The sequence below is a fragment of the Siphateles boraxobius genome, unplaced genomic scaffold (genome assembly GCF_051911475.1).
Source record: "Siphateles boraxobius isolate OS27281-9 unplaced genomic scaffold, OSU_SipBor_1 86, whole genome shotgun sequence".
NCBI classification, from domain to species: Eukaryota; Metazoa; Chordata; class Actinopteri; order Cypriniformes; family Leuciscidae; genus Siphateles; species Siphateles boraxobius.
In genome coordinates this window covers 5,229,666-5,253,688 of record NW_027509215.1, presented here as the reverse complement: position 1 = coordinate 5,253,688, position 24,023 = coordinate 5,229,666, and the positions used below count along the sequence as shown (strand labels likewise).

General features: G+C 35.7%; 2 protein-coding genes and 3 non-coding genes across 13 annotated transcripts in view; 4 read left to right on the top strand and 1 right to left on the bottom strand.

Moving 5' to 3' along the window:
* Window positions 1-2,472: 2,472 nt before the first annotated feature.
* On the top strand, window positions 2,473-8,218 carry snorc (secondary ossification center associated regulator of chondrocyte maturation). The gene is made up of 3 exons (XM_077221822.1): window positions 2,473-2,689; window positions 6,990-7,154; window positions 7,359-8,218. Exons 1-3 carry the CDS (start codon window positions 2,602-2,604, stop codon window positions 7,466-7,468), a joined length of 363 nt encoding a protein of 120 aa, XP_077077937.1. The 5' UTR covers window positions 2,473-2,601; the 3' UTR covers window positions 7,469-8,218.
* Window positions 8,219-9,058: 840 nt separating this feature from the next.
* On the top strand, window positions 9,059-9,130 carry trnap-agg (transfer RNA proline (anticodon AGG)). Its single transcript has one exon. It is a non-coding gene; the product is annotated as a tRNA-Pro (tRNA).
* A 275-nt stretch (window positions 9,131-9,405) lies between these two features.
* Window positions 9,406-9,477, bottom strand: trnaw-cca (transfer RNA tryptophan (anticodon CCA)). The gene has a single exon. It is a non-coding gene; the product is annotated as a tRNA-Trp (tRNA).
* A 599-nt stretch (window positions 9,478-10,076) lies between these two features.
* trnai-aau (transfer RNA isoleucine (anticodon AAU)) lies at window positions 10,077-10,150 on the top strand. The gene has a single exon. It is a non-coding gene; the product is annotated as a tRNA-Ile (tRNA).
* A 2,988-nt stretch (window positions 10,151-13,138) lies between these two features.
* pfkpb (phosphofructokinase, platelet b) overlaps window positions 13,139-24,023 on the top strand; it is a 28,311-nt gene continuing 17,426 nt past the window's right edge. For 2 of the 9 annotated variants that reach the window (XM_077221816.1, XM_077221813.1), the window contains exons 1-13: window positions 13,180-13,380; window positions 14,795-14,868; window positions 16,113-16,190; window positions 16,907-17,096; window positions 17,213-17,378; window positions 18,561-18,605; window positions 18,695-18,803; window positions 20,134-20,229; window positions 22,001-22,093; window positions 22,187-22,312; window positions 22,665-22,729; window positions 22,877-22,946; window positions 23,089-23,115. In XM_077221816.1, the coding sequence (XP_077077931.1) occupies window positions 13,293-13,380; window positions 14,795-14,868; window positions 16,113-16,190; window positions 16,907-17,096; window positions 17,213-17,378; window positions 18,561-18,605; window positions 18,695-18,803; window positions 20,134-20,229; window positions 22,001-22,093; window positions 22,187-22,312; window positions 22,665-22,729; window positions 22,877-22,946; window positions 23,089-23,115 (1,227 nt within the window). In that variant the 5' untranslated portion in view covers window positions 13,180-13,292. Of the gene's footprint in view, window positions 13,381-14,794; window positions 14,869-16,112; window positions 16,191-16,906; window positions 17,097-17,212; window positions 17,379-18,560; window positions 18,606-18,694; window positions 18,804-20,133; window positions 20,230-20,306; window positions 20,403-22,000; window positions 22,094-22,186; window positions 22,313-22,664; window positions 22,730-22,876; window positions 22,947-23,088; window positions 23,116-24,023 lie in introns of all 9 variants that reach the window. The other 7 variants (XM_077221818.1, XM_077221817.1, XM_077221814.1 and 4 more) reach the window with 6 other exon arrangements.

Below are 24,023 nucleotides of genomic sequence, written 5' to 3'. Positions count from 1 at the left end.
AGGGAATTTTAAAGTTGTGATTTCCAGGCCTAGTATATTTGAAGTACATATGCGTAGAGTTTGCTGTACATTTCTGCTCGGCTCTCTAGTATTTCATTGGCTATCAGTACCTCTTTGTGAAGTCAAATTATTTATTTTCTTTTAAAAATTTATACAGTAGTTATGAATGAAAAAAAAAATATTTTATAAAATAAAATCATAGTTCCCCGGTTGGATTTTTATCAAGTTTAATTTGTAATTGTAAAAAAACAACTGCTTCCTAAAATTGACACTTTCACTTTAGTTTCTTTTTCCAATGCATATTGGCTGAGTCTCAAGCCGAGATTAAGCGTAATCCTGGAATTGTTTCCTAAATAATCACAGGAAATGTTTTTTTAGAGCTTCATTGTTTAAAAACCAGAATAAATGTTTAAATACATAAAAAAGGTATACCTATACAAGTCACAAAATATATTGTTAATATGATTAGTGTCATATGAAAGTTGAATCTGTAACCATGCTCTCCTTTCAAGAGTTCATATTTGTAGCTTATAAACGGTAGTCCCACCATCGAAAGGACAGTTTTGTACTGTGAATGTGATTTTGTTTGTTTTTACAAACTCTGAGATCAGACTCACAGTTGAGCTTAATTGTTATAAATTATTACTTTATTATTAATTGACACACTGTAGGTTCTGGTTACAAAACCTAACTTATATTTAACGTGAAATATTCCTTAAATTAGTTTCCTGAGATGCATAAAGCAGGCAAATTCAATGAGTTATTCCAGTGTTGTGTGCAGAAAATGGCCTCATCGAGGCCAAAGAAAACCCTTCAGAAACTGTTCAGTGATTTAGCAGTTTGTTCCTGTCTGGTGTTTATGGAAGGGAATTCTGGATCTAAGAAAAATATTGATATGTACTATATACTCAGTTCATGTCTCCATAACATCAGTAAAAGAGTTTGATGGCAGGGTGAAAAAAAGCCTCACAGCAGGAAAATCATCTCAGATTTAAAAAAAGCAAAAACTTAGGAGGCCTATGCAAGCCCTTCAGCCTTGACTGAATTTATAAATTGCTAAATTTAAATTAATATATAGCAACAGCTACTACAAAATAATATTAAAGACACCATTTGTAATGAAAACATTTTATTAAGCAAATTCACAAGATGAATCAAAGGTATTTCATGTCATAGCCAACCTGATCTCACAAGAAAATTAACTATTATATGAGGTGGCGATTTTGTATCAATTTGTCCTCATACTATGTATTATCACAGTAATTACAATAACTGGGTAATAAGTATAGGTTCTAACCATGAACCTAAACTCAACCCCTGTAGTTACATTGAAAAAAATATATGAAAAAAAAAAATCCAACTTTTTTTATGCTAAACCAGATTTAACGTTTTAAGTTGAAATGACTTAAACAGCCAAGTTGATTGTACTTAAATTAAGGCAAAACATTTTTTTTTTTTACAGTGACCTTGTATTACCCAGTATTTTCTTAGGTAAATACACTGCAAGTAAGGCCTACATGTACTGTAAAAAAAGTGCATCCAAATGTAACCATGTAGGTGTACTCCTATAACCGTCACTGGGAAGTAACCAGATCGCATGAAAATGTATGAATGAGATTGTACAAATCCATACGAATTAGCCACCAATTCACCAAAATGTAAAATAGTTAAGAATTTTTTATGATATTCTGGGTCCCGTTGTTAATATATTGTTTTTCAGCATCAGCATCAAATTATGCACTTTGCAATAACTGATTATAATAACTATAGTACAGGTTGCATATTCAAAATACAGTTCTTGAGTCTGTAAAACTTATAGTATTTCTTTAGTTCACACTGTAAAAAATTATCAATAAGTTATGACAAATCAATAAGTTTTACATTGTTTTAACTCATTAAAATAAGCCATTTTTTACTTTTGTTTTTAATAAGTTATACAAGTTTCAAAATTAAAGCAGCAAATTTTTAACAGTGCACTTTGGGGTCCAATTCTCATTATTATTATCTATGACTTTGTCCTCAAACTCCTAATTACTGCTCATTAATAGTTAGTAAGGTAGTTCTTAAGTTTAGGTATTGAATAGGATTAAGGGATGTAGAATATGGTCATGCATAATAAGGCATTAATATGTGCTTTAAAAGTACTAATAAACAGCCAATATCCTAATATGCATGCTTATAAACTAGTTCAGTGAGAATTGGACCCTAAACTAAAGTGTCACCTTTTTTGTCAGTATTTCTCCATATGAAGTGAATCATGATCAAACTTCAGATTTGATGATGCCTCACACAGTTTGATGTAATACAATTGTTTTACGAATTGTTAACACTTCTACCTTCTGCGAGATCCATCTCTATGATCCTAAACCCCACAGAAAAGTAGCGTGGGACATGAGGGCCGTCATCATCGTGCTGGAGGAGTGGAAAGACTGGCTTTGAAGAAGGTGGGCAGTTACCAGAAGAGTTGACAAAAGTCTGCACTGTCCATACAGAGTCCTCCCACCTAAACCCAGCTTACCCCTACATGTCTCACTCGGTCTCTCACTTGCTCTCTGTGTTCTTTCATTAACGCGCCAGTCTAGAAGTGTCCGATCAGGAACCATGGGCTTCGGCAGCAGCAGTTCCAGCGGTTTATCTCGACTCGCCTTCATCACCGCTCTGGCATTCTGCATGGCTTTTGTGCAGACAGGTAACATCACCATCTTCCCATCTATACAATTATGGTATTCTCGTAAATGTGTTGACTTAGGAGGAAAGGTTAATAGGGTTTTTAATAAGTGGGTAATTCTATTTGTTTGGGTGATATGCGTGTTGAATTTTGTACACTTGGAAGTGTAGATCAGTGTCTTTCTGAGCCCATCTTGATGAAGGTTCAGAATGACTTCATCTCTGAAATCTCTTAATTGTGCACACGTGTCATTTTCGCAATGTTGACCCTCTTGGTTTGCAAGGGCCCTTTCCAGTATGAAAGTGAGACCTTCAAAGCTGAATAGCAGAAACTTTATTTTAATGAACATTTGCCTAACTTGCAGTTATTTCCATGGGCAATAAAATGAAAAACAAAAGTCATTATTGTAAAAAATGAGTGTTATTGTAAAGCAAACCAAAATAACTGAAATTGAAATGTTTCACTAAACCAATCTCAGGATCAAGTCTTTACAGTGGTGTAAGTGTGCGAGACTCTTGCAGACTGAAACGTCACACTGTCTTCAATGACTCAGACCTTCTCTTTTTCACATCCAGGTGTTGAACCTGAATTTAGTCTTCGGTTCAGTGCGTACAAAGACAAAGTGTTCGTTTGTTGGACTCTTGAGGAAAACGAGGCATTTATACATCTGAGCACAAAGTTCATTTGTACAAAAAAATTAATTAGAATTGCATTCTAAAAGGTTGCTTTTTTCGACCATCATCTCTAAAATAGGACCTTCCAAATGATATATAATAAAATCACAAACCTGTGAGAAGTGTGAGAAAATCTGAAGACACTCAGAATTTCCACCCAGAATACATGATTTAATACTGTTTTTTTTTTCTTCTTCACATTTTCTAATGTGAACTTATTTGCGTTGATGTCATGGGAGCAAAAATGATTCCAAAAGTCTGGATGATCATGATGTCACTGTCTGTTTGGATACATTTCCAGTACATAACAGAATTTGTGGTGGAATAACTTTATATATATATATATATATATATATATATACATTATTAAATTTTTTTTAAATAATGATTTACATAATCATATGATAATTATTTTTTAATTAATTGAATATATTAATAGCTGTGCTGTCAATATTGGACTCTGAATGTAGGTGTATAAGGGAACGATTTTGAAGGCATTATGCTTCATCTCAACCATAACTATGGCTGTTCATTTGTATTACTTTCAAGTTATTTGCCCTTTTTTTGCTTTAATTTACATTTTGTTGGGAAAAAATATTCATGAAGACGACAAATTCTGTAATACTGAACCTTTTTGACTAGTCCTCGTCAAGTCATGTGACCTTCATATAACGCTTTATAAATTACAGATTGTTTCAAAACAGCTTCACAGTAATAAACAGGAAAATAACAGAATTAATAATGCTAACTTCAAATTTGAGATCTGTAATGCAGTTCTAAAAAGATCATTATTCAGTTCAACTCAGTTCAGTATTGATTCATTTCAGTTCAATAACGGTGTAGTCAATTAAGAAACTAGTTCAATTTAGCTATAAGACTGAGAAGAATACTGTCATTATTCAAGTCATCCAAAATTGATTCAATTCAGCTGATGTTGATTCAATAACAGTGCCAATGCTGCTAAATTTAGCCATTATGAAACAAATTTGATTCAGCTGTAAAGCAGCTCTACAGAAAACAATAGTGTCATATTAAATACCCAGCTAACAGTGAACATTCTCAGAACTTTAGCTAACGTTCTGACAAGTTATGATCAAATGTCCTCCAGTAACCTTAATTGAATGTTTGTTCATCTAATCTTGAACAATATTGATCTAAGTTATCTAATGTTCTCAAAACGTTAGCATAAAAACATTTAGCCTATATACATCGTTGAAGTGTTTTTTTTCTGAAACGTTTTAGTTCAACGTTCATCTAACATTTTTTTAGATGTTACCAGTTTCAGAACGTTCAGAGAACATTCAAACATTCCTATAATGTTTGTAGAATGATACAATGGAAATTTTTCGCGACAATCATATAGACTAAACAAGAAAACTATTTTTTAAAAACAAGCAAGTTTTTAAAAGAAAATGCTGGCGGGAAAAAAAAAGTACGTTTTGAATGTTCCGAGAAATGAATGGGAACGTTAGCAAAACGTCCTTAGAACACATTTTTGTTAGCTGGGTTAGACAATGAACATTACTACCCAGGTGTAAGGTGAGATGAGGACATGGGCACAGGCAACACCCTGGCACACACACTGCAGCGGACCATTGTGTCATTCGCACCCATCTGTCTGTGTGTTGTCATCTCACTGTTGTGTGTTAAAATACAAAAAATGAGACAACGTCCTTGCCCTTGTCATATTGCCAAATGTTTAAGCAGTACTTAATGAATATTTAAGCAGGCCATGAAGTGACAAACACACAAAAAAAGTGTACTTTTTCAAATCAACACGTTGTGCATGCTGACGCCGTGGTGCGTGCTTTTCCACAGACTGGCTTCATAAACAATCTTGTTTAACTTGCAGTACTGGCTGTGTTTGGGCCGTTGGTTCCTCTGCCTCTCTGACCACACAAGTGCCTGTTTGTACCCTCGAGTGAAGGGCTCATTGATGTATCGCTGGCCATACCTACAGCCGGCTTCAAGTCCTGAAAGTGTGTGTCTCGCTGAGCAAACACACTATTATTAAAAATACTCATACGCTGACCATCCCAAACTCGCTGACACCAAATATTAACCTTTTATTTTAAGATTTTGGGTGGAATATGAGCATTTTAGCATGTTTAATGGCATGGAAAGGTGGTATAAGTGGCCGCTACATGTAAATACGTCTATTTTGGAAATCTAATAGGGTTTTCGATGCAAAAATGAGCAATCAATGTGTGTCTTGTTGAGTTAGTTTTGGCCTGTGCCATTGTTTAGTTATTTAAATATATTGATATTATTACTTTTAGTATTCTTATTAAAAGTAGTTATTTAAAGGTTCTTTTTTTTGTTTTCTTACTTGTAGCTATTTATTCAAAAATATCATCCGAGGTTCTTTTTATTTAGTTATTTATTTTGATATGTTTAGTATTCTTACTTTAGCTATTTATTTATTTAAATATATCATCCTAGGTTCTTTTTTGTTTTGTTTATTTTTTATTTGTTTTGTATTCTACTTGAAGCTTTGATTTAGTTCATTAAATGTATCATCGGGTTCTTTTATTTATTTAGTAGTCTTACTATTACTACTAGCTACTTACTAGCTATTTATTTTAGTTATCAAAAATAGTTGTACGTTGGCCATCCCCAATTCGCTGACTCCAAATATGAACCTTTTATTTCAAGATTTAGTCTGGAATAAGAGCATTTTAGCATGTTTAATTGCATGGAAAGATGGTATAAGTTGCCACTGCATGTAAATATCTCTATTTTCGAATTATGTTTTTAATGCACAAATGAGCACAATATGTGTCTGCGTGTTGGGTTAGGTTCAACCCATGCCATTGGGTTGTTCAAGCAAGATCAGGCTTGATATTCCACTATTTGTCCATGTTCTCTCTGTCTGTCTTTGTCCCTTCATTTTGGGGTCAGAAACTTGCCCTTTGGGAACGCTGGGCAAGCAGTAACACAGGAAATGGGCTTTGTGCTCCGTGAGTATGGTGTAAGTGAGAAAAGTTGCATGGCTGTTCCAAGCCTGTGGGAGATGTGGAATGTGAGTGAGAGATGTGAGGAGAAGAAGAGTGGAGGAATGCGCAGGACAAGATACCATAGTGAGAAGCGAGTGCTAATCCTCCATAAAGATGCCCATTGAGTCATACATAATGTGACTCACATCCATCTATCTATCCATCTATCTATCTATCTATCTATCTATCTATCTATCTATCTATCTATCTATCTATCTATCTATCTATCTATCTATCTATCTATCTATCTATCCATCTATCCATCTTAATACCTATACTTAATATCTATACTTAATATCTATCTATACATCCATCCATCCATCTTCATATATAATATCTATCTAGTATCTATTCATGCTTGTAGATAATTTTACTAATTTAAATATATCATCTAAGGTTATTTTTTATATATATATTTGGTATTCTTACTTGTAGATATCATTGTTATTTATATCATCCTAGTTGCCTTTTATTTATTTAATTGTTTACTATTCTCACATGTAGGCTACATTAACTATTGAAATAAATCATAGTATGTTCTTTTCATGTTATTTGCCATTCAGTTTTGGAACGATTTTGTGAAAATAGCTTAAAAAAACATTCTCAAACTGCATATATTGTTGATTCACCTTCGTTTTTTCCTTCTATCAGAAACAGTGGCTGATTTCTCCCCTACACTGCAGAATGACAACCAGGACACACTATCCGGTGCTGGAGCCATCGATGTGACAACAAAAGTCCCTTACCAGGACCTGACGGAAAACACCTTCTCCTTTGACCATGAGAGTACACAATCAATAACCGTGAAAGAGGACGGTAAAGACATTCCACCCATGTTCACATACTGTATACTTAATCACACTTACTGAAATAGAGCATATTTTATATTTACTATCTCAGAAATGGCTTGGTAATTAATCCTTCTCCAGCTATTGAGTATGGTATAAGTCTTTGTTAAAGAGAACTTAGTGTCATTATGTTATGGTGTGTGATTGACAGTTGTATTATTTCTGTTCTCAGCTGTGCTGGGGCCAGGTGCCATCACAGCTATCGTCATCGCAGTGTTCCTAGGAGCCTCTGTTCTTCTCGCTCTCCTTGTGATCACGCTCAGGAAGTTCACTGCCTCTTAGGAAGGGACATTTATGTTTTCATTTTCTCCCTTCCTCAGTCTCATCTCTTCTCTTTGCTCTCCTTGTTCTTCCCTCTCCTCCATCTGTACTCATTGGTGGCAGGTCCCTCATTAAATGGTTGTTTGCAGCTGTTCTTTACTGTTACTCTGAGACATGTTTTGGGATTTATTTCCCCTAATCTTAAAAATAAAGGTTCATTATTGGCATTGATGGGTCCATGAAGTACCATGCATGGAACCTTTTCATTGCACAAAAGGTTCTTTATAGTTAGTCTGAACAAAAGGGCACTTGCAATCAAGAGAGATTATGGGTGCATTTATTTTGTGACCATATTATCAATGTAGATATCCTCTTGTAATTAGGTTTTAACTGAAAGATTATAGGGTTGTTTGTTTTTTCAAAAGAAGTAAAAAATTTTGATTTTAGTGACATTTTACGATATAGTTCACCATTCATGTGCAACTCATGCAACCCTTTTTTAAGTTCATACTCTTTCTAATCTAATGTATACCAATTTCCAGTTGTATGCCATTACATTACACTGACTTCTGTAAAATGATAATGTTTAAGATAAAGTGTGTGTGTGTTTGTGTGTGTGTGTGTGTGTGTGTGTGTGTGTGTGTGTGTGTGTGTGTGTGTGTGTGTGTGTGTGTGTGTGTGTGTGTTAACTGAACTTTTATACATAAACTGATGAATTTGTGTCACCTTGTGATTAGTCACTGAACAGATTAAAAGGCCATGTTAAATCCTCCTCCAAGAGTGTTTTTTTTCACTTAAGCTTTTTAAATTATGAAATGAGTTATGCAAAATAATTGGTTATTTAGCATGTTGTTGCCTATTCTCTTTATTTTATTTTGAGGAGGAAAAGAAACAGCTCTAAAAATTAAAAGAACATGTTCAAATGTACCTTAACACAGCAGAGGCTTTCAACAAATAACGCTAGTTTAGACTTTAAAATAATAGTTATTATAATTGGATACTTTTTAAATTGCATCTATTAGATACTATGGTAACACTTAATAATAAGGTTCCATTTGTTAACATTAGTTAACATTAACCAACAATGACAAATGCTTCTAAAGCGTATTAATCTTAGTTCATGTTAATTTCAACATTTGCAATATCAAAATCAAAAATTTAATCTGTTAAATTGACCTGAGCTGAGTTGAACTAACAGTGAATAGTTTTTTGTTTTATTAGCTAACATTAACAAGAGTTAATTATTCGGTAACAAATGTAGCCGATTGCTCATTGTTAGTAAAGTTAAGTTCATGTTAGCCTAATGCATTATCTAGTCTAACTTAACTAATGGGACCTTTACATTGTAAAGTGTTACCGATATCAGACAATGTTTAGCCTAACGTTACATTGAAAAAAGCTAACATACCACAATATTTAAATTTAGTTTGTGTACAATGTTTTTCACCGTCGTGACATATTTTGAGTCTGTGAAATAGGAAAAAAACATTGAATGTTAAAAAAGGAAAGCATAGTTTTGTTTACCTTGGCGGACCACCAAATAAAATCAGCTGTAGAAACTTTACAAAAGTGTGAAGGAGTTTATTGGTTATTTGAACTCGTATGCATAACGGCTCGTTGGTCTAGGGGTATGATTCTCGCTTAGGGTGCGAGAGGTCCCGGGTTCAAATCCCGGACGAGCCCTTCTTTTTCCACTTTCCTAGTATTGAAATGTGGACTCTTTCTCTGGCAACGAGATTTAATAACAATCTGACGATCCTTCAGCGTTCATTTTAGAGTCGTCAACACCCTCGCTAGTTTACATGTACTTACAGCACCTCTTTGTGGTGAAAAAAACATGCAACGTCCATCTTGTACTTGGAATTAAATAATTTGTATTGCAGATCTTATGTTTACTTGGTATGAGCCACTTGTTTTGTTCCATTCCTTTCTTTTTCGTAGATTAAAAAGAATTACTCTGACCCCGACGTGATTTGAACACGCAACCTTCTGATCTGGAGTCAGACGCGCTACCGTTGCGCCACGAGGTCGGTAAAATCATACAGGTCTTAGCCATAAAGGACATAGGCCTACAATACGTGGGAATCATTTCTAAAAAAATCATAGTTGCTATTGGTCGCGCAGGTTGTTTACGCATTTAACTCCTCCTGGCCAGGAGAAATAGATTTCGTTCCCTCAACATATGAAGTCGTGGCCACAAAATGTCGTTCTATCAACATAGGATCTCGTGGTCACGTAATAAGGATGTCGTTACATAAAAAAAATGATCTCGTGGACAGGACTAATTCTCACGTTCCCACGAGTTTATAAGTCGTGGCCACGACAAAACAAAACTAAGGAGTAGGGGAAGGCTGCAGACATGGAGCCGGTAACGTTAGATATACAGTTAGGCCCTTGTTGTTCCTGATGCGTCCAGTAGGGTAAGGCTGTACATTAGTATATGAGCCTAGTCCTATATCATAACAGACCTGATAGCATCAGACCTTCTAGAAGCGACACGAATTGAGGTATTTTAAATAATCTGCTAAAGTTGTTGTTGATTGTATTGTGAATCTAAGTGAACCGAATGTATACCCTCCTGGTCAATGTCACTATGAAGAAAAAAGTATTATTCGCAATTTGTGAACGAGGCCGGTTAGCTCAGTTGGTTAGAGCGTGGTGCTAATAACGCCAAGGTCGCGGGTTCGATCCCCGTACTGGCCACGTCTGTTTTCTTACTTTTCCCAGTGTTTGTTCACTTATAATTTTTTAAATAGTCAATAATCAAAATGGCGTCGACAGGTCATTAGTAAAGAGCGAAAAACACGTTAAAATGAGCCTATGCATGTCAAATGGAAATAAGTGAATATGTTTATTTAATATATATATATATATTAAACTTCTGGTGTAGCCTACTGCAAGATTCTAAATGTAGGCTACAACTGTTTTTTGTTTGAAACTGATATATTTTTTAAAAAATGTCTTACATAATATAAATTAAATGGTAGAGAGCTAATTATTGCTGCTTGTTGGATCACTTTTTGTATTTTGGAATTTGTATAGTAAATAAATCTGAAGATCTCTCAACCTGTGCTAAGAGAGTGTTCTGCAGCAGACTCTGGCCCCTGTTTACCAGGATTACTCTGATCACTCACACTGCCTGACCTGCAGCAACTGTCAGGCATGTCATGCTGCACTTGCTCTTGCTCTTTTCTCTTTATCTAGTGCTTTGTGTGCTGGTCAGTCCTGCGTTTCAGATAGACGTCCCACCCTTAAGCAGACTGAGAAGCAGAGGGAGATAAGGATAATAACAGAATGCTCACACACTCACTCATTCTTTTTTCATGAACAAGCCCTATTCTCTTTTTCAAAGATTTCAAATGCTTTATGGTAGGACTAAATTATGGAATGGGAAAGAGGCATCAGACTGTCAGGGCCTCCAAAAGAGCATCAGGTCGTGAGGCCAGGGACAAAAGAAGCTGAACAACGGGACCCTTGTCACATACAGTACATGTGAGCTGGTCAGTACAGGGCCCCCAGTTTCTATTTATAGTCATGTAAACTTAATCTACCAAAACATGCCTTTCTATTTATTTATTTTTTAATTCAAACCACTTGTCTCTTCAATAAATAAGGATAATGGTTGAGCAGGGCCCTCAAAATTATTATAATTATAAAGGCTTTTAAAGTTAATAATACAAATGGTGAATATTTGCCTATTTAGTGCATATTTATATTACAAAATAATCTAACATACATGTTAAATGCAAAATGCATTTCTTGTGCACCATTGATGTAACAAATTCTAAATTCAAGAGCTACTAAATATACAACTGCATCCTGAAACAGATATCTTTATCTACCTTACAATTGTTTGTTATGTCTATGATTATTGATGATATTAGATTTTATTACTATTGCTATTATTAATGACATTTTATTCATGCAACATTGTTTTATGATCTAAATGGTCCGAATTTATTTTCATTTTTGTTTATGGTTATATCTAAAGGCCCGTTAACAGTCACAACAAGGACGAAAACTATAACGATAAAGATATGGTTGTAAAAATCATTCTAAATATAAAAGAATAGCAGATTCCACAGGCCTATAATGATAACAGCACAGAGGAAAATCATTGGACTCACTCTCAGAACGATTTATTCCAGCTGATGAAAGATAAAAACATTGACAGTCAATCAGAATAAGAGCTCAAGCATTTAAAGTGACCGAGGACAAACTGCAGAGCGCTCCAAATAATAAACAGGACTGCGCCAAGTTGATTGGTCTTGATGCTTTTGAGAGAGTCACAGCACAGAATGTTATTGACCACTGGTGTGGACGCCAATATTATCATAGTTATCTTTATATTTATTGTTCTTAGGCTGAATGGGCCTTAACTGTTAAAGGTGCAGTAAGTGATTTCTGAGAAAGACTGTTTATATTTAAAATCAACGCATCCCTCCCTTCATTGCACCGCCCCCAAAATGCACGAACACGGTGTATGTCTCTCTCTCTATCTTTGCTGAAGCAAAAAACAAAAAACCTTAATGAAAAATAAAGCGAAGATGATACACAAACGACAAGGAAGAACAAAAAATGAACATACAAGTGTACACAAGCAAGAGTTCATTGTTAGTTGCCAGCAGCACACATTCAAAAACAATGTTATGGAGCAGAAATAACGTAACCTCACTGGAAAGCTTTTCTTATAAAGCGGGTCCTAAAGTTATTACCTGATCATATCCCTTCTTTTTCTAGTTATATTCCTCTGAGCTTTTCTCTTTTATAAAGTCTCTCAGCCTTCTCTCTTTCAGTCTTTCTTCAAATCTCCCTCTTGCTTACTTTTTACTGTGCCTTAGACTCGTGCTTCTGTTTCAGAATGAATGGTTGTAAAAGTTGAGTATTAAACAAATGGCTTCACCGGAATATCATTGTTTCCTGTTGAACTCAGTTGTGCAATGCTTGTGCGCTCTTTTTAAAGAACAGTTGATGCCATTACTTAGGCTATTGGCCTCTATTTATTAGTTGGTTTGACTTTTTGCAAAGTGTGTCACTGTCAATACTGGTCGCCCTTTTAGTCTTCACAAACCCATTTGTCTGTCTCTATGACAAGGCAGTGCTCTCTCTCTCTCTCTCTCACACACACACACACACACACACACACACACACACACACACACACACACACACACACACACACACACACACACACACAAAATTCTCTCCTTGAGTGAATATGTCAATGTCACACATGTGTAAGTGGCTTCAGGAAGAATTTCACTGTCTAGACATTTACACATGCTCACAGTTGACAGGTCCACCGTGGAACAGGTGTTCCATAGATAGTATTCTATCACTAGAACACAAATGCATAGGCATAGTCCTAAATAGGAATATGGTTTTGTCTTCGTTACATGAGTGCGTATAGCCTACTTCCTGAATTACTGACTGTTACTTGATCTATTTTTATATGTGCAGCAAAAACAATGGAAGAGTAGGCTATCGCGTTACATTTAGAGTAGGCTGGATCTTCACAGGGCTATAGCCTATGTAAATTGTTTTACAATAACTCTAGACTTGATAAAAGCAAAGTAGCACTTCCTTGTTACTTCTTTAATCCTAACATAACATCGGGAGGCAATTGGTGTAAACCCGTCAGGATGAGACGTGATCCGCAGGTCTATTGCCTGCCGCTGCTGTCAATCCCGTATGGGGCGGTGATGTTCAGCCTACCGAAGCGCGCGTCCGACACCGGAGGAGAAGTTGAGCGGCGGAGCCTTTTATCATCTCCAGCTTGCTTTACATCGCTCTTACTTCAACCAAGAATTAAAGGCATTGCTCTTTTCGCAAAGACATCCGTGAAATGATGCCGGACAGTAGAAAGTTCATCGAGAACCTCTCTGGAGCAGGGAAGTCCATCGGCGTCTTGACGAGCGGTGGAGATGCTCAAGGTATTTCTTTTCTTTAAAAAACAGAATAGGATGTCAAGGGTGCTTGTTTGGTCGACATCACAGCGGCAGATTGACCTGTTTGCATCTATTGATCTGATAATTACACATCTAGGCAAAAAAAAAAAAAAAACAGTGCGGCAGCTCCGGGCTTTAAAATGACGCAAAAATTACTTGATCAATACTTTTATAGCGATTGCGAAGTCTTTTTTAGTCGTTATAGCCTACTAAAATACGGATTATTAAAATAAATATTAAAATTTGAATATGTTTATAAATACATTAAATAGTTTAGGGTTAAACACATAGTTTATAGATCATTTAATTAAAATAATGAACTTGCATCGCTGATGACAGCTCGAGCGTCATGACAACGCGTAAACTGCTCGTGCGACTTTCAACCATATGCTTTCAACGCAACTGGAATAAAATATTTATGACGCAGCATTTACGTTATGTCATACGTTTTATGCTGACATTGGCTTTGCTATTAGCCTAAATCACGGATGAATGAAAATCCATGAAAATTCGGCATGCCTATTTTTTATTTTTTTGTCCGTCTATGTGTTTCTTGCGCATCTTTGTGAGCATCGCGAGTAATCTTTGTTATGTGTCATCATAATAAATATATTATGGTGAAGAATGAGTGCGCGTCTACGTGATGAAAGGCAAGTAGCCTAAGTATTAGAGCGAGACTCCCATGATTCCGTGATCACGTGGGAAAAAACCGACGGCATCCAAGCTTGAGTGCGCGAACAAGTCTTGGATAATCCTTTCCGTTAAATTCATGCATGCTCTCTATAAATCGAATATACCAGTCGGTCGTTTATTGTTTTGCTCATGTTTAAGAGAGAACTAAAGAGGCCACAAAGCGTTGTTTTGCTATGTGATGCAATGTCTGACTTGATCAGCTACATCTCAGTTAGAGACTCCACAGAAACATCGTCTGTTTGTTTACTATTGAATGCGTGTGCACATTTCATTCACTAGCCTAAAACAATAGTTGTATATTTACAGTATCAAGAATTAATTCTATAATGGGAGTTTACAGGAAAAGGGTGTATTTAAAGTAGGCTACTGCTGTATTGCACTGCTACTCCTAGAGATTCCACTTTTTGACTTTTTTACCTTTTTAGTTCGGTTAATATAGTGATGGCACTATGTTTCCTAGCAACGGTTTCCTGGCAGCAGCTCTCCCATCACTATGGGTTAGGCTGGACATGGCCTCAGGGGAATAGATGCTTTATTTAACTTGTCAGGTCACCGCACTATACGGAACTACTGAGCAGAGCCTCCACCTTTCATCCCTCTATTTGTGCCACAAATGGTCTGGAGATCTTTGTTGATGGTTTCAAATTACTGTTTTGATGTATCAGATTTTGTGAATGACCTGCCTTTTCTGTATTTCTTCATGTAGGTATGAATGCCGCTGTAAGGGCAGTGGTCAGAATGGGAATCTACGTAGGAGCAAAAGTTTATTTTGTCCATGAGGTGATTTTTTATTTATTTCCAAGATCTAAACTTCTATGAACCTGTATATTCATATATATTCTCAGTAAAATTTATATAGGACATTAACTGTTTAAAGACAACATGAAACGGAAGTTGAGATAGTCTTTACTTCCCTACTGTGACGTATAGGCTATCTGAGTGAAACGTTGTCGTGACAAATCGGGTCCTCCCTTGAAATCGGTTCTCCATCAGCAGTTAATGGTTATTTTAAATACATACGAACAATGTTAATTTAAAAATATATATCTTAGTGTATTGTCCATAATAAAACAAATTGAACGCAATTTCTTTCACTTGATAAACTGTTAATTAATTAATTGATTAATACTAAATTAATTAACAAGTTAATAATTGAACATCATTACATTCTTTATAATGGAAATATTTGGATATTTAACACATAATTACATGAAAGATGATTGTGAATACATGTAGGGTAGGTTCAAATGGATGTATAAACTAAGCTATCAGGCTAATCAGGTAACTGAATGACATAGTACATAACCTAACTAATACAGACATTAATGGTCATTATTAACATGATTTTGTAGGAATTGTAATCAGGCGCTATAGAGAGTATCTATTCAAATCATTTTGAGCCAATGGGATCGCTTGGGGTCCTAACAGAGACCCGATTTTGAGGGAAGACCTGATTTGTCACTGCAATGGCTTTTCGACCTAGAGAAAATGTAGAGCGGGACTTTATTTTGTCCACAGGGAATTGATTGGATCGTTGCAAGGTTGTGGTTTTCTATTGGTCGATCTCATGTGAGTGACAGGTTGTCCCACTATTGTGCCAGTAAACACATTAGAGAAGAGAAGAGATGTTGCTACAAGAGGGAGGGAAGTTATTTTGATTAAAGATTACGAGGCCACATTAATATAAAAAAAATATGTGCATGAATAAATCATTTATAATAAATTCTACAATATTGCATTAATAAAACTGTCCATTCTGATTTCATGGTGACTTTAACTATGCTGCGATGTAGTGGTTAAGGCTGAGGACGTGTAGCCAGAGGGTTACACTATGTGCTCCGATCAAGACACCAGCAACCCTATGTAACCCCCTGTAGTCATTGGCATCTATGACCTTTGCAGTGATAAATAAAGATTCCAGGAATCCAGCAAGCAGCATTGTTTATGTGGATCACAAAGGACATACATGAAAGCTTGTCCCAGATAAAAGGTGGTGTCCATAAATACATGATTTTTTTCCTCAGGGCTACCAGGGCATGGTGGATGGAGGTGACAACATCAAAGAGGCATCATGGGAAAGTGTTTCCAGTATGTTACAAGTGGTAAGCAAACTTCCATATTATATTAAAAGCTAAAAAACACAATATTTAGCAAGCACACAAAAATAGAGAAGATACAGTGCAGGGGTGTTGCGTAGAGCTGCACAAATCTTCTTTTTTTCAATGAATGATTCAGAAGGGAGAAACAACACATCACAGTTTTTAATGGCGTATTATAATGTCCACGGAACCTTGCAATCTAGAAAGATGAGGAAATAATTTACATTTATTTATTTAGCATGTTTTTATTTAAAGCAACTTATATAGTTTTTTATAATATTTGTATATATATTTAAAACAAGATTTAATATTATAATTAAAAATAATTTATATAATTATAGAATAATTAATATTATTATATTCTATGTAAAAAAATACATTTAATACATGTTATAATATACAGGTATATAATGTTTATATAACAATATATATAATTATATAATATATATATATATATATATATATATATATATATATATATATATATATATATATATATAATGTATATATGTCATATACTGTTATATGTATATATGTTATGTAATGTAAAACATTTTCTGTCCAGAATTTCTGTATGCATGAAATACTGCTTGCAAGAAACACCTTCATTACCTTCCACTTCTAATGTGATGGATGATCCATAAGTAATATTATCTCTGATTTTTGTGTGACAACACTACAGTGTAGCCTATTTTCTTAATGTCACTGTATGTGTGCAGGGTGGCACTGTGATTGGCAGCGCCCGTTGTAAGGATTTTCGTACCCACGAGGGACGTCTGCGTGCTGCTCTAAACCTGGTGCAGCGTGGCATCACTAACTTGTGTGTGATTGGTGGAGATGGCAGTTTGACCGGAGCTAATCTCTTCAGGGAGGAGTGGAGCGGACTGTTGGATGAGCTTGTCCAATCAGGTAGCAGAATAGGAGGGGCTTAAACATGGGATGAAGATTTGTCATTTCTAACTGTATTGAATAACCTAAAACCTGTATAATTTTCTATGTGTCTATTATTTGTTTCTCTCTCACAGGTCAAATCACTGAAGAGGCTTCCCAAACTCACTCTACGTTGCATATTGTTGGGATGGTTGGCTCGATAGACAATGATTTCTGTGGGACAGATATGACCATTGGCACTGACTCAGCACTGCACAGGATCATAGAAGTGGTGGACGCCATAATGACCACTGCACAAAGGTATATGCTAACAGTTACACACAAAAAAATCCCTGTTATTCCAATCAATTTAAATTTTCAAACATTTTTGTTGCCCAACAGTAGGGCATGGCATGGCGCTAGCCAGGACCAGATTTACCTCATATTTTGACATAGGCATAATACATGTTTGGGCCCCCAAATACCCCTCACCCCCACCCTGACCCCGGTAGCTTACACACATACTAAACTGTATATCGTCGCCGTTGGGCGGAAACCTCATGTCCAAAATCGATACTATCAAGAAATGGGGGGATTTCTTTTTAATATATAATTAAACAGTGTTGTCAAAGTTCATATTGTGGCATATCAGAAGCTTGCATGTGATATTATTAAAGTTATGAGGTTTTTGACCAGTGGATGTCGGACATACATGTTTTGTCCATCATTAGAATGGCTGCATCTGAGGCAGCAAGTGCTTTGCGTTACGTTTTCATCAACTTACAAGTTATAAAGTTTACATAAATACATAAAACATTAGCCTTTATATATGAAGTGTTTCTTGAATAGAAAACACTACAAAAGAAAATGCTGTGCTTAATCAAACAAACCGTTCTAAATTTACCTTTTTGCATTGCAAACAAGCAAAGATGGTCCAAACTGCATCTGGCACTTCATTCGGGAGGCAGGTTTGAATGACAGTTTAAGGATCCAATGGAGTTGCGAGGTTTAGTTACAAGCTCTTTTTAAAATGTTTCATTGGTTAAATATTTGCAAAACCCACAGATAGACGTAAAGGATGACCAATAGTAATGAATTGAAAAATTGAACAAAATTATGAAATATGGAGATGCGAGTTTTCGGAACGATATTTGTTAAAGTGTTTTACCGTTAGAGTGAAATAATAATAATAAATCATTATTTCTCCTTATTGTAATTGTCCCTTCACCCACCCCCCAAGGACGTGCGAGCATAGGCACATGCCTAGAATGTCTATGCATAAATCCGTCCCTGGCGCTAGCAATGCCAAGGTCATGGGTTTGATTCCCATGCATGAACTGATAAAATATATACCTTAGATACAAGTCGCAGTGTCTGCCAAATGCATAAATGTATATTTTGATTAATACAAAATATTTTAAATATTTTGAAATAAATTTTGAACACTTTAAGCCTCTAATTAAAGATAAATCAATGTTTTTTTTTATATTTTGTGTCTTTTAGCCATCAGAGGACCTTTGTGCTGGAGGTCATGGGTAGACACTGCGGGTAAGACCATAGACTTGCTCAAAAAGAAAACACTCAAAAAGAAACATGCGTTTATAATCAGCATTAAACCATGTGTGTATATGTGTTAGGTATCTAGCATTAGTCAGTGCGCTTGCGTGTGGAGCTGACTGGGTGCTGATTCCAGAAATGCCTCCCAAAGATGGCTGGGAGGAACAGATGTGTCACAAACTATCAGAGGTAACGTTTCATACACAGAAACATGCACACAGAAACATACAGCCACACTCAAACCAACTGAAGCAGAGAGACTACTAACCTAACTATGTTGCTAACAAGCTACCTTTTACAGCAGTTGAAGTGTAGCCTGACCAAACATTACATCACTGGTTTTTAATGTTGGATTATATTGTGCATGGAGCTTTGCAATCGAGCAAGGTGAGGAAGGAATTTACATTTATTAATTTAGGATGTGCTTTTATTCAAAGCGAGGTACAAATGAGGAACATCACACGCAATTTGTTATCAGAGCCAACAATATTTGCGGAAATTTCAAGTGTGATTAGCACACAAGCTAGAGCTAAAGTAAAATGCAGAAATGTAGAGAAAGAGAGAACCATATATTATATTGACTTAAGATAATTATATTAGAGATAATATGAGAATGAGCATATTATATATTATTTTTTATGTATCCTTTTAAAAATATAATTAATTTAAAATATTCTTTAAATGTAATAAATAATTCTTATGTATATATACATATATATATATATATACCATTAGAATAAATGTTAGAAAAATGTATATCATACATGCAGTATTCATTTTTATATATTTTTTTTATATAATCTAAATTTAATTTAATTTAATTATTTAAATTTATTTTTTTTAAATATTCTAATATTATATTATATTAATTAATATTATCTAATATTAATTGAGTTACACTGAATCCATTGAATTATCACTCAGTTGTGTTCCTGGAACTCTTTCATTGTTTTACATTGTCTTTTTGTAGAAAGAAGAAACGTAATTAAATACTGTAATAAATAAATGAGTGTTTTCTTATTAGTTTAGTATAAAACATATTTGTATTAATAGATTAAGTTTGATGCTGTCACTAATTGATCTATTGTTTTTTTGCCAGAAAAATGCTTCTCTTTTTTAACTGAATCATAAAATCTCAAATTATATTTAGACTATGTAATAGCTTATAGCTTTAATGTACTTAGCCATTTGTTTTAGTAGCTTAGTGTAGCAAGCCACTTTTTCTAAAGAATAACTTGACAGTACCTTTGGTTTAGTTTGCTACAGTTACCCAAGCAGCTGAACACATTCACACAACACACTCATCCATACATGCCAATGTGTGCACACACACACACACACACACACACACACACACACACACACACACACACACACACACACACACACACACACACACACACACACACACACACACACACACACACACACACACACACACACACACACACACACACACACACACACACACACACACACACACAGAGCTTGTTTCAGTCCTCCAGTGTTTGTCCTGCAGAGCCGTTTGCGAGGTTCTCGTCTTAATATAATCATAGTGGCTGAGGGAGCCACAGACAGAAATGGAAACCCCATCAGCTCTAATGAAGTGAAGGACGTGAGTATCTGCTCCCTCTTCTCACCAGCGTATATGTATGTACGGATGTGTGTGTGCGTGCTTTTTTTCCCTTGTAGAATCGTGCTGATAAGAAACGGCTTAATATCATCATAGTAGCTGAAGGTGCAATAGACCATAACAACAAGCCCATAACCACAGACCTTATAAAGGACGTGAGTAATACACAGCTACAGCACATTTATGAGCCTATAAATTACAGTTTTCCTTCTCTTACACTTAAAGGGACTATGTGTAGTTTTTTAGGTATTTTATTATCTAAAATCAATATTTTTATTCATAAATATGTCCTCAATGGTGTAAAATACCTCTACCATCAAATACCTCTACCATCTGACTTATCCTCGTAAACGAAGAATTTATTATCTTTATATACATGTGACGGGTAGGTCCACGGAGGCTTCCATCTTGAAAAACGATAATAGCAAAGAGGGTCAAAAAGTATTAGGCCAACGCATTTCCACAACGCGCTTTCGTTCAGAGCCAGCGTCACGTAACTGAAAGCAGCAGAAACGGAGGAGCAGAGCAGCGAGAAACGCTTGTCACGGCCCCAGCAAGTTTAAAACGCTGCATTGCACTGTTATTATTCATACTGTAACATTCGTTTGTTCGTTGTGAAATAACAAACCTGTTCACCCGAAGGAAAACTCGACGAAGTGCTATTAGAAGACATTCTGTCATGGCTTTTTGGTACATAAGCTACCGTAGATGCAACACGCATTTGAAAAAGCAAGGCGCTGGAGAGCACAATTCGTTTGAATGCAAAATACAATTTCACCGCTAGATGGGAGAAATTCCTACACAATGCCCTTTAATGAACAAAATACTTCAGAATCTATTTATTTTTTACTTTCTATGTCCTAATTTTGTTGCTGAAGTAATAACAAATGCATGTTTTGGATTTGAGTTTTCTCTTTTTGTGTATCAACTGTGTGTGTTTCAATGTGATACTTCTCTTCATTTAGTACACTGATTGTAAGAGTTTTGATCTGTGTGTTACTTCTATGCCTTTACGTCACACACATTTCTCGTCCATCATGCATGTCTGTGGTTATGTTTGCTGCGCTTGCCTTCAGAATAAACCCCTTTAGAAATATTGCTTTGGTCATGAATGCATGTTTTAATTCATGGTGGAGTTTGAGCTTGGTTTCCAAGTTCAGTCTGACATTAATAATAAATCCATCTACACTAACGTTCAAAAGATTTTTTCCCCAAATAAATTAATGCTTTTAATCAACAAGGATGCATCAAATTGATCAAATGTGAAAAACCACAATTTCAATATTTTGCTGTTCTTTTGAACTTTCTAATCCTTAAAGAATCCTAAAAAAAAATCAGTTTCCACAAAAATATTAAGCAGCACAAACATTAAGTTTTCAATATTAATAATAATGACAAGAAATGTTCCTTGAGCAGCAAATCAGCATATTAGAATGATTTCTGAAGGACCATGTGACTCTGACGACTGGAGTAATGATGCTAAAAAATAGAGCTTTGCATCACAGGAATAAATTACATTTTAAAATATATTAAGTCAGAAAACAGTTATTTTAAATTTGATTAATATTTCACAATATTACATTTTTTATGTGTTTTTGACCCACTAAATGATCATAAGAGACTTACAGTAAGAGACTTGTTTCAAAAACAAACAAAAAAAGTCTTCTGAACAGTAGTCTTCCTGATCTTGCTGGATCTGTTGGAGAAGCATCTGTATTTGAGTTGAAGTGAATGTGTTGACTCTCTACTGCAGCTGGTTGTGCGCTGTTTGGGGTTTGACACGCGGGTCACCATTCTGGGTCACGTCCAGAGAGGAGGAACACCCTCTGCCTTTGACCGCATTTTGGTATGGTTCTGACTGTTTTTTATTGAATTACTTTAGCATGTTGTATTCACTCTCTATCACACAGTTCTCTATCTCTCCTCTGTTCCTCTGTAGGCAAGTCGTATGGGAGTGGAAGCCGTGTTGGCCCTGTTAGAAGCGTCTCCTGGTACTCCAGCGTGTGTGGTGTCTCTGTGTGGGAACCAGGCTGTCAGGCTGCCTCTGATGGAGTGCGTTCAGATGGTGAGAAAGGAACTTAACTAATGATAGAGCTTTGGGTTGTAAAGTTTATGGGAACGTTTATTAAACCTGGGAGCTCTGGTCTAACAGTTAGTTCCTGTTTCCTATCATCTTTCCACATCTGTATCAGTAAAATGGGTTAGATTTAATTGCTTTTTTTCTCTGAGAAAAAAAAAAGTTTTATAACAGAGTTATACTTTTTATTGCTGCATATAGACAACGCGGTCCATATAAACTCTATTAACAGCCAATCCTGAATCTTAGTTTAGTTCAATCAAAATAGTATTTGCTTGGTAGTTTGATGCTCTGTTTGGGAGTTTTGGAGTTGTCAGTTTGATAGTTTGTCATACTACAGACTCAGGAGGTCCAGAAGGCCATGGATGAAAAGAGATTTGAAGAAGCCGTAAAGCTGCGTGGCAGGTAAAACACAAGAATCACAATTTTACTCTACAGAGCAGATCAATCAGTCAATGGTAAAAATATTCATATCCATTTATGCACTTTTTATCACAACAGGAAATGTCTGAATTGCTTTTAGATCCTTTTTTTTCTTTTTTTGTATTTTAGAAGTTTTGAAAACAACCTGAATACCTACAAACTCTTGTCTCACCGCAAAATTGATACTGAACTTCCAAATGTAAGTCAGTCATAATGCGAACAAGACATAATATTTTGCACAACATGTTCGGTCTGATTTAGCCACTTTCTATGATACTGAATGCTCAATATGTTTATTTATTTTCCTTTTTTCCTATTTTCCTTTCCTTTGTGTGGATGAGGATGGGATCCAGGAAGGCCATTATCATGTATGTACTGTACATGCAATATAGAATAGAATAGAATATAGAGTAGAATAGTCAATGCATTGTCTCCTGATTAGGTTTTTGAACACTTCCATTTATTTTAAGTCTAAAATACACTATATACAGTTTGCACATAACTGGTGCGCATTCGTGGTAAAAATAAACGATGCACAGCAGAAAACGTGGAGGGAAGTGCTTTTGAGTACCAACATTTTTGGGGACAGGGACACATTTACTTACTGGAGTAGGATTTTTCTCCATCTCTGGTAAGATAGCAATCACGATGATCCGCGAGGTGATCCGTGATCCGTACAGACCAGGCCCCACGGTTCGGCACACATGAGATTAACAGATTAACTGCTAAATTTAACCATTATAGAGTGAAAGTTTATCATTTGGATGTGTTTGAAACATCCTGAAAATCAGGGCTCGCGCGCTGTTATCCGTGCGCACATCCGCACACTGGAAGCGCCCACGCAAAAAGAGAGAGGGAGAGAGAGAGAGAGAGAGAGAGAAGAGAGAGAGAGAGAGAGAGAGAGAGAGAGAGAGAGACGCATTTCAGACAGCGCTCAAACACTGAATTGATTTCTCTTTCGCGTTTACTTGCACTTGAAACATACACAGAAAATTATGTCAAATTACCTGTCTCTGCAAGTATTATGTCTGTTATGTCATAAGTGAACAGTTGAGAAAGAAACTGTATGTGTATCAGTATATTCGGTCCGTGTATTCGGTCTTAAAGTGACGGCAGCCTAATATTCCTGCTGTTGTCTGTGTCATTTAATGTTTATAAAATAAAAAATACAGCTTTAACAAAGATGAATCTATATTTAATTTCTACAGTGAACAAATAGTGTTATTTTACATTTAGGCAGCTTGTAGGATAAGTGTGAGTATCAAGCAGAATCTCC

Coding starts and splice junctions, on each gene's coding strand:
- snorc (XM_077221822.1), top strand. CDS start 2,602: ATGGGCTTCGGCAGCAGCAGTTCCAGCGGTTTATCTCGACTCGCCTTC. Junction 2,690..6,989: donor CATGGCTTTTGTGCAGACAG/GTAACATCACCA, acceptor TCCTTCTATCAG/AAACAGTGGCTGATTTCTCC. Junction 7,155..7,358: donor AATAACCGTGAAAGAGGACG/GTAAAGACATTC, acceptor TTCTGTTCTCAG/CTGTGCTGGGGCCAGGTGCC.